This window comes from Macrosteles quadrilineatus, unplaced genomic scaffold (assembly GCF_028750875.1).
Source record: "Macrosteles quadrilineatus isolate MER2022 unplaced genomic scaffold, UCM_ALF_1.0 Scaffold_8__2_contigs__length_117827958, whole genome shotgun sequence".
Classification (NCBI taxonomy): domain Eukaryota; kingdom Metazoa; phylum Arthropoda; class Insecta; order Hemiptera; family Cicadellidae; genus Macrosteles; species Macrosteles quadrilineatus.
This window is the reverse complement of record NW_026542601.1, coordinates 96,019,850-96,030,627: the sequence shown is the minus strand read 5'-3', so window position 1 is coordinate 96,030,627 and position 10,778 is coordinate 96,019,850. Positions and strand designations below refer to the sequence as shown.

Here is a 10,778-nt window from a genome sequence, read left to right as displayed (position 1 = left end):
AAAACAAATATATCCAGTCCAAACTCAAACTCAAAAATTTTGACAAAACAATACTTTCTCCATATGTGGGGAGAAAGTAAAACAAATTTTTATATTTTTCATGTAATCCATTTATTTTGTCTATTTACAAGAAGAAACATGTAATGGATATATTACACTACATGAAGGTGATGCTTAAATCTTGCCTGGTACTCACAGGCTGTGTAATTTATTATGTTTGTAATGTTTACAGTTTTTAAAATATATCTTTTATTTGTGAATGTAATACAAAGGCAATGCATAATGGATCTTGTTTTTACAGTGCCCAAGTACGGTAGCATATTCTATTTCTTCAAAATCAAACCTAACCTTTTGCAACAAATGCCCTTTTTTACAGGAACAGCTACTCCCCAATAAGGAATTTAGATGATATGAAAGGCGAATGTAATCTTCTTTTGACAAGTCTTTTATTTAACACAGCATGTGTTTTGCGTTCAAACCATTTTCAACTCCTTGACATGGGCGTTACACCGGACACCTGACACTAGCACAGTTCCGCTGTTGAGCACAGCCAGCTCAGTGTAGGTTACTCATTGTCAATGTCCTCTCAGTCGCTCAGTAGAGGCTACAGCAGATATGTGGTCAACTCTAATGCTGCAAGACTGTGGGGTCCCCATACTGGACAACCATATGAAGGCAATGTTGGGATCTTGCCTCATATTCACAGGTATTGTTATTTATTTACCATTTTTACAAAAAATGAAAAATGTATTCATAATTTTGTGAAATGAAAGCAATGTTAAGTGGATCAAAAATTATGGTTAAATAAAAAATTATTGCATCTTTTGTGATTCTTCCCATAAAACCCATAAAATAACCGACTAATTGTATTTTTTTACAGCGTGACCCGTTTTAATGAAAATTTAGTATGTTATAGTCTGTTCAACTCAAAACAAAGTATGTTAATTACAATGCTAATTGCTACGTAAAATTATGGTTCAAAAGTTATTGGTGATTTTCCCATAAAAACCCATATAATAACGGAAAACTCTGATTCAGCTAGACTGGTTTTGATTAAAATGTTGTATGTTATGGTTCTTTTAACTAACGGAAATGTTTTGACCCTAATTGCTGTAAGAAGTACAGTTCAAACCTTATTCCAACTCTTCCCATAAAAATCATAGTTGCTCCCACCACTTACTAAACATCACAAAAAAGTTATCTACAAAAAACAATCCAAAAATGTGCCTAAAAATCGTAATTTCCTAACTAGGTATTTATTGTAAAGTACTTTTTATTTTAATTAAGTACCTACTGTAAAAACACCTTCATGGATACCGTACTTTTCACCCCACTATACTAGCAACAAATATGGGTTAATCCATAAACTATTTTAACAGCATTATCATTTATTTTTAAAAAGTGAACGGTTTTAAACATTTAATATTTAAAATGTAAAAGTACAAAGTAAAAGTAACAAGCATATTGTAAAAGTACAATATGCTTCTCCAAACCTATATTCTTTTTTTGTAAACATTGACTTTCTCTTCTACAAAGAATACAGAAACAAGCTGCTTACTTAGTGTAGTCTGGCAAACAATTTATGCAAACGTCTGTAGATGGAATGCTAGGCAAAGAATTCCAGACCTTGCGTAGAGCGATGGCAGAACGACTAACAGAAAAATGGAAGAAACCTTACAGTTTAGTGATGAATTGGATAAGGGTAAAAACCATCTGTGCAACATTAAGGGCCAGCATCATGTGTCTAAGGAGGACAAGAAAGAAGTGGAGGACCCTTAGAGAGTTTGAAGATGGGGCTGGGGTGCCAGCTTTTTATTAATTTAAAAAGCAAATGTTTATTGTAGAGGTGTGCGGATATCCGAAAAATCGGGTCGGATTCGGTTCGGTTCAGATATCCGTATCCGAACCGGGCCCAAATTCGATATCCGACACTATCCGTTATATATCCGACTTTTTCGGATAGACAATATATTTTGACGTTTTGGACAGAAAACAAAATCTCCATAGCCACCATTAGTTTCCCAGGACAAAATTACAGCAATACGTTTCCAACGACCTAACAGCAATCGGCAAAGAAGCCGTATGATGCAATACTGATAACTAGTTTAGTCGTTATCGGCTGTTTTGCTTTACGATTAGATTCGTCTGGAACGAACAGACATAAAGCAGAAAAGAACTACCATGGTCAAATGAAAGTTTATTAGTACTGTTTCAAAAATTTATTAAACTGCTTCAAGGATTTGCATAATGGACTCAAAGAAGATGGAAGACAGAAGAGACAAAGGTACTTAGAGAAACTAAATTCAAATTTTAAAAAGCTATTCTGTTTTAGTAAAGGTTTAGAGGATAAAACAACATTGAAAAATAAGATATCAGCTTGAAGTGCCAAATGAAGTTCCTGATTTAAATTATTAAACTTATGAATACAAATGTTAAAAAACAGGATACATCACAGCCAAACCCATAGTTAGTTGGTGAAATCTTGAATCACTAAACATAGATTACCATATCTGCTTTCAGCATTCATTCATTTATTGTTTATTTTTATCTAGCAAGATAAGCTGAATCAAGGTGGTTTGCCTAAAGCCTTTTCACACATGTGAAAACTTTGCCTTTGATTTTAGCTGTTTGTGTACTAGCATTATAAATTGAGGCAGTTGTGGTGGTACTAATGCCTATAACTTGTTCTGGCATATCATGTATGTACAACAATCAGCCAACCCTGTTTTAGTGTTGTATTGTTTTGCTATTGGCCTGGTAAGCAAACAACTGAAAGTTCATGTATTGGAGTGCTTAAAAAGAGAGATTAGTATAATCAATTTAAGCTGACCTTTACTGTCTGCACCAGGCTTGTTGGGTTCTGCAGTCAATGGCTGGCTGGTGTCCACGCTATTCCTTAGGGCTGAGCACATGTCTTGGAGCCATCTCCTGCTTCTCAACATCGGCCTTGCTAGCCTCGGACGATCCCTGCTGGGAGGATTTCCCTTCTCCGCGACCTCAGCTTTGGCTGGCAAGTTAGTAAAAATTTGAAAACGTGCAGCCTGACAGTTGTGAAATTGGTTGTAGATAATTGCAAACCAAGTAAAACAACCATTCAAACACAATCAGTGCTAAGTACATGTAATTTAGATGTCATATTTAGAGTTTCATGGTTACTGTTTCAATTAACCTAATATGAATCGGTGCACAATCACAGAGAAGTAAGGTACAGAGGAAACACTCGGTACACTTTAAGTAGTGTCTAGCACTAGTCCTTGCAGCACCTTTCATGCATACAACGCTCACGGTGAAGGAAGACTCTGTGCCCTGTCCGATAGGGATTTCCGAACAGTGTTCCACGCTCGGACTCTTCCTTGCCCAGCACAAGTATAGTTTCAGTACAAACATACTATAGCTGAAAATGTACGGCTATTGGCCACTTCTTGCTAATATGACCTCCAAATCTGATCTTATCCAACCTCCTTTCTTTATTTCCTTCTGGCCACATCATATTTTACCTGTAAAGAATTAATTCCCACTATCTGTGTGGATATCTTTTGAAAACCGTTTATCCTTACCAGGCTGAAGAGTATTTCAGAGCTCCCAATCCTTGTTTGACTTAGAGTGTGTTACAATTGAATTTGAAGTTCAGCCCTCAAAAATCTACAAGGGAATAGTATTTCATAACAAGAGAAGAAAGTGAGTCATTACAAATTGGACCATGTTTGAAGTGCAAGATTTATAAAGCAGGCACTTTCACTCGTGTTTTGAACATTACTTTTCGCTACACAAAAAGAACTAATTATTTTCTTAATATATTATTAATTTTCTTAAACAGACTTTACAGTTAGGAACATTACAAAACTCATAGTATTTTTCAGGTTATGCCTTTAATTTAATTTAAGGTTAACATTTACTTTGTTTGTATGAATTTGCTTGTTGAAAATTAAAACAGTTGACAAAACAAAAACAAATCTTTGTTTGCTTACGCTGACAAAATAAAAAAATATGGTAAACATTACTTTCACATAGTAAACATTCTTTGCCGTAGTAAACAATGTAATGATGAATTTTCACAGGAGATAAACATGTAATGGAAACAGGTAATTTCACAGTAGTGTAGCAAAAAATTTATTTTCACTTAACTTTATGTTTTTCAATCCACCTCAACATAGAGATTAATTTATCTTCATTACCCTGTATGTTCCAGATGGTTGTTTGGAGATGCCTGCTGCAAACTCTACGCATTCCTTCATCAGCTCTTCAGTGTCGCAGAACTGTTAGCTGTCATGTTATTGTGCCTTGAAAGATACCAAATCACCTTACACTCTCATATGGGTTGGTATTTTTTTATAGAGTTTGCATCTTGTTATCTATAGTGAATGATAAGTCGCTACTTTTTTCACCCAATTACAATACAAAGTCTCTCTCAGTAGTAAAGCAAAATCTCTTAGCACACTCGGTAATATTTACACATAGTAAATATTATTTGGCATCCCTTGGTGGGGGCCCTTAAATAGGGGGGGGGGGGGATGGAAGGTATGGAACACTCCCCAGGGTGAAGGGGACCCAGTCCTCTTACCATAGTTGGTAGTTTATGAGCCAAAAATATCACTTTCATGCTAGTAATAACTCATATTATCGTTATTAGATTTCTTTAAGCGCTGGACTTATACTTTTTTTCCCCTTGAGTTATCCTCTCCCCCTCATTTCCTTTCCACACCACTGAAATTAAAATGGATGTATGAGCGAGTTAAATTGCTTACCTGGTCATAAGTTGAGTTTTTCTACAAACTAAAAACCGTAGTTAATAAATTAGGTAGGTGTTCAGTAATTTTCTATTACATTTGGAAATATTTGTAGTTGTGCTTTTTCTATTGCAATAAACCTATTGATCATTTGTCTACTGTGATTTGTTTGTATAAAAAGTATTATGTATGTTCAGGTCAATGTGCTTACATGTCCTCCTTGCTTCTGATGTGGATTGCTTCAATGGTTTGGTCGCTGCTACCTCTTCTCAACTATGGCAGGTTACACTCTTAATTCTTACATAAATTAATAATTTTTCTCTTACAAGAATAAATACTCTAAATACATTTGCTAAATCTAAAAGCATAACACTAATGTTTATTCACTATCTATGTATTTAACTATATATCTACTCATATACCATTGTTTTATTTCAAATTTGCCATGTTGTAGGTATGGTTGTGATGTGGCTGGTATCGCCTGTGACCTAGATTGGTCTGTAGAGCTTGGAGATTCTCAAAGTCTTGCGTACAACGTCTCTTACCTACTACTGGGCGTCACTCTAGCCGTTGGTATTTCGTAAGGTTTATTCAATAATAAACATTTTACTCTACCAAGTCACCCTTTTGTGTATAATAGGCATTAATTATATATACTTTTAAAGATTTGTATACCATTTAACTTTTTATGATTGTGAAATTAATCAGAAAATATTTCAGAAAAACGTATGTTCTAAGAAGTTTTTGATGGAGTTTGGTCACAGGCTCTGGAGGGAAATAAAGTGCCCTGGTATCCACTTATGATATACAAAATGCAATTCTGTTAATATATTTCCTGCTGGTTGGTATTGATTATAGCTTTTCGCTACACTACTGTGAAATGACCTGTTTTTTGTTACATGTTTGTCACCTGAGAAAATACATCATTACATAGTTTACTATGGCAAAAGAATGTTTACTATGCAAAAGTATTTTTTTAATATAGCAAACAAAAACAACAACACTATAGGTGACACATGGAACTACACACCTGAACCTATTGGTGCAGGCGATAACACTAGGGAGCGGGCTCCATGCTGACTCTTCTGGCTTTAACTTATTAATAGTGGGAGGGGGGTGAGTTAAATGATGTTAAATCGGTTCCTAGAAAGAGGCACATGAGATAATGTTACTCTTAAAACTGCCGGCCTGCAATAATGCATATATTTTTTATTTTCTTTTAAAATAAAGGCGCCTGGAGGAAAACTATGTTGTGACAACTATGAATGGTTAACCTTTACCGTACTTAAGTGAGATGTTTAACACATTTTATATGGTTCTAGATGCGGGAGTCTGTGGATAACAGTTAAGTCACCAGCTAGTATCTACCGTTTGTCTGGCCACCACCAAAGGCAAATAACTAAGGTAATGTTCATTTATTTTATTTGTGCATGCTTCAACACCAGAGAATGTTTTATCTTCTCTAAACAATTGGAATGACAAGTTTCTGAAGTCTCTTTCTGCCTTGTAAGTTTATGGAGGAAAGAGCAATTAGCTTCCTTAAAAAAATACGGAATACCAAATTTATACCAAATAATTCATTCAAGAAAAGAGTTACAGACAGTATACGATTAAAAACTTCACAACACAATAAATTTTACATTGATTTTTTCAATAGTACCAATTTTTTTTAAATAATCATTCTACTACTGTACTTTCTTCTTGAGCAACCATTTGGTTTGGGCTAAATATAGCGGCAACAATAATAAACATGCAGCCTATGCATATCCTCATCCTCATACCATTGTAAATGGACTTACATTGCAGGCCACCATTGCCCTTGTGTGTGGCATGTACATTCTGTGGACACCTCAGTCACTCTTAGCAATCTGGAGACTTGTGTTTGATGCTCCGAGACCTTCACATTCCATCGTCTTCATGGCTCCTGTATGTGCTGAGGTAAGTTGCCACTATCAATTATAATGTGCTGTACCGTAAATATTTTGATGAAAGTCAGAGTTAGATTTCTTAAAAAAAATTAGCGACCAAATACAAGTGCTTGATGTTTAGAATGTTTGGTCTCTAAAGGAAAAAAAACAATCAGGAGCTTTAGTTTCTTGTTAGCATGGTTCCTAGGTAACTTTCATGATTTAGGCTCCATCTCACCATAACAACAAACAACTTGTTTTAAACTCATGAAAATCTCATTTGTAGTTTTCAGCAGTGGTCCCCACTATGGCGTTCCTATGCTTTGAGCCCCGCCTACGTAACAACCTACTAGGCATGACTCCTGCCCCGGCTGAGAAGCCCCGTCTGAGGCGGAGGCCACATCTCCGTAGAGGCTATGGTAATCCTGACTTTATCTCTAACTGTTACTGAGGCTCAGTGTTTAGCTAGGAAGATTTGAGCAACTTTGTGTTATACATTTGGTTAGCACACTGTTAGTTAAAAGTATTAACGTAAGGATGACAAATTATGTACATCTTGACCTTAGTGCTGTATTCAAGCATGTTTTACCATAAGCTTTGATTGTTCATAGAAGCAGACATTCCTATAAAGCTGTGTTTACAGTTTCAGAACAAATGGGCATAGTTGAATAACTGAGTGAGTTGAATAACAGAGTATGGCTCACCAGAAGAATGCTATCAACACACTCTCTAGACTGATCAGCCTTATCACCCTTAAATATTCAATTATACAGTAAGAAGAAAAACTTCCTAAGTAGTTGCCAAAAAGATGTCAAAGAATATTTCAAGGCACCCTGTTTTATCAAATACGTAAATAGGTTTTTATCTTATAACTAAATACCCCTGTCAAACCCACAAACTTTTTAAACAAGCAAAATCGAAAGGACAACTTTATGTCAACTGCAGCATATTTTATGTCACATCAAATATGACAAAAGGAAAAATTAAATTTGCTTTAGTAAAGCACCCTGTAATTCAACAATGATCTACTTAATTAAACAATTGGCTACATTTTGTCCATATGGAAGGAAAGTCTACTTCTAAGTTCTAATATAAGTCTATGGTAGTGATAAATTTTTATATTTTCTTTATTGATAGATTTACAACTAAAATATTATAAATTGAGGTATTTTTAAATTATATTTTTTTACAGGTGAAAAAGTTGCAGTAAGAGAATTTTTTGCATAAAATACCAAGTGACAAAATAGTTAAGTTTCAAAATGCTAAGCTATTAGCTGTTATTTTAATTCAAAATTATTGAACCAATTATTTTGGTGGTGTCATACTGTAATTTTATTTGTTACTCTTGATCCCTCTCCTCTGTCTTTGATATAAAAAGTGAGGAATAATTTTATAATGTACAAATAGTATAATTTATGCCTGTCAGCTCTTGTTAAGAAATGTCTTTGTAATATAGCCGTTAGTCAATAAGTTAACCAAAGGTTATTTTTTGAATCTTAAAAAGTTTTATATTTTTTATTATAACATTAGAGGTTTCCAATATATTAGCTAAATGTGCAACAATTGACTAGATATTGCGAGGACATAACTCAATTTGTTGAAATTTATAAAGGATTTATGATGTCTGGAAGGATAAATGAAATTGAACACATAGCCATTATCTAATGTATGTATTTTATATGATTTTAAATATTAGAAAGTTATATATAAATTGGTACGTAGGTATATATAATGTTGTACAGTTTGTGTCTCAAGAATTAGGTAATAGACAGGTACATACACAGGGTTTTTTTATATACATAAACACAACCCAAAGTATACAAGTACCAATTACCATGAGAGACTTTTTAGACGAAACAAGCTTATACAGAGTGTCCCATGTAAAGTGTATCACATTGATTACGGAAAAACGGCTCAACATACAAGGACGAAATCAAATTATTTCCCGCTAAATCAGCCCCAAGGAATAATGTAAAAATATTTTTTCCCGATAAAGGGTGTGCCATAAACTGAGGGTCACTAGTAAGAATTTCAAAATTTTTAACTTTATTCCTTGGGGTTGATTTAGCGGGTAATAATTTCATTTTATCCTTGTACGTTAAGCCGTTTTTCCATAATCAATTTGAGACACCTTAAGTGGGACACCCTTTGTTGGTATCCTTGTTCTCTTTACTTTCTCATTAACCGACATGCATTGTTTCGTAGTTATCTATGAAGTTTATTGTTATTGAGAATTTATTGTGAATACAAATCATCATGTTGTTTTCTCAAGCTCAAAGAGCATAGAGTACATGAAAATACAAGGTGTTTTAAGGCAACATAGCAGAACTCTATGTAATAAGAGAAACACTGATTAACAACAAAACAAGCTGTTGTTGGATCCCTGTTCTCTTTACTTTATTGAATCAGATGTTGCTGTTATCTTCATTTAACTGATAGGCTGTTTAAAAAAAATCAATCTACATTATATACATCGTTGTTTCATATATTGTAAGAATTCAGCCATCAATAAAAACCTTTACTGCGTATTATTTATTTTCCAAATGTACATTGATTGCATGGTTCCTTACGTTATCCTTATAACCAGTGGAAATATCATCCTTTCCTATTCCTAGAGCTGAAGAATGTTGGTAATACTTATTTACTATCTCATTTTATAATTATTAATTTCATAACAATATAAAACAAGTTATAAAAGCCCAAAACAAACAATGTTAATCCAAATATTTTTCTGAATTACTGTACATATTGTTTTGGTTAGGGTGGGTAATGGAAACTCAAAACTTAGGCCTGGGTTATGGAAAGATAGCCTAACTTAATGTTTGCCATGGATAAATAAGTACGGTAGGAGCAGCTGCCTATTTTATAACCGTGCTTTGCAAAGGGAAGAGGACAGGCAGAAGAGAATGGTGCTGTTCTTTAGATCCGCTGAATCATAGAATTCATAGAGATGAGTGGATTAAAAATATTTTGTGATAACCACTTTTTTGCTGCTTATCGTGTTGTTATGTTTGCCATATGGTTGATTGGTTGGATACATGGTGGAAGGAAAAGACAAACATGTGCTATTCCCGTCATATGTTGACGTCATCCAGATTGCACACACCATTTTACCATTTAGAAAAAAATATATAAACAATAACAATCAAATCAAAACAAATCAATTATAGCCTATTATTAAAGTGATACAATCAAATGTTATGTAAACGGTTAAGGCCATTTACCAAATAAAAATATAGGCATGTGGCACATCAAAATGAAGCTTAGAGTGTGTAGATTTGCCGAAAAGTATTGATATGGACGAATTTCCAAAGGGCTCTGCCCCACAGGCTGATTTCCAAAGGGCTGCTCCTTAGCCCAGTCAATAAAGGGATTGTGTCGGAAGTAATTAGTGAAAGGCTGATTTTTGGCCCATCGACTATTGTCAGTTAGACTAGTGTTCAGCCAAAAGTCCCCGCCCCTACCCCTCTTGCTTTCCCCCCTGTGCCCCCCTAAACATATAAAGTGTAAGGGTTTCGTAAATCACGTTTTTCTCGATTGTTAAACGACATATTGAATTGCAATTAGTTTTATTGTCTTTGTTATAAAATTTCCTACAATCATGTTCAGTTAACTTTCGTCGTAGCTGTTATCTTTTGTTCATTATTTGTACACAAATGTAAAGATTTATATATTTTTGAACATATAATTTTATTTTTGTTGCCTTAACTTTTTCCGCTGACGTTTTATGAAAATATGTTTAAAACAAAAGTTGTAGCTGCTTTCATTAGCTTTAAAATGATATATAATAGTACTTACTTTAATGAGAATCCTGCGAGATTCAGCCGGTGTAATGGAGTATGCGTACTCAATCAGTGAGCTAAGTTGGGCTGGCGCGGCGTTGCAATACTATCATTGTTGTAATATGAAGAGTGTTTTTTTTTTTTACTTAATGTATACTAATGCATTATCTCCATTCCCCACCGCAGCAAACCTGCGACTAAGCAAATTTTCATTTACCTGGCTGGATATTTACTCAAACATTCCCTTAAAATCGTCAGAATTATTTCCTGGTCAGATTATTTTCATGAATACTTAGGTTTGCTGCTACAGCCAAGGTATTGAAGTGTGTTCTTTTATCGATATGTTGATAGCATTTTATGAA

General features: G+C 34.4%; 1 protein-coding gene across 3 annotated transcripts; it reads left to right on the top strand.

The window, feature by feature from the left end:
* Positions 1 to 609: 609 nt before the first annotated feature.
* On the top strand, positions 610 to 9,130 carry LOC129001102 (visual pigment-like receptor peropsin). 3 transcript variants are annotated; one of them, XR_008491387.1, is made up of 9 exons: positions 610 to 706; positions 2,849 to 3,014; positions 4,190 to 4,317; positions 4,925 to 5,009; positions 5,182 to 5,307; positions 6,050 to 6,131; positions 6,534 to 6,665; positions 6,928 to 7,053; positions 7,827 to 9,130. XR_008491387.1 is itself a non-coding variant. In XM_054428275.1 (9 exons), the coding sequence occupies exons 1-9, from the start codon at positions 616 to 618 to the stop codon at positions 7,859 to 7,861; spliced, it is 978 nt and encodes a 325-aa protein (XP_054284250.1). In that variant the 5' UTR covers positions 610 to 615; the 3' UTR covers positions 7,862 to 9,130. The 3 variants fall into 3 exon arrangements, 2 of the variants coding, with proteins under 2 accessions (XP_054284250.1, XP_054284251.1); XM_054428275.1 differs by having other exon boundaries at positions 6,921 to 7,053; XM_054428276.1 differs by lacking the exon at positions 7,827 to 9,130 and having other exon boundaries at positions 6,928 to 7,098.
* The last annotated feature ends 1,648 nt before the right edge of the window (positions 9,131 to 10,778 follow it).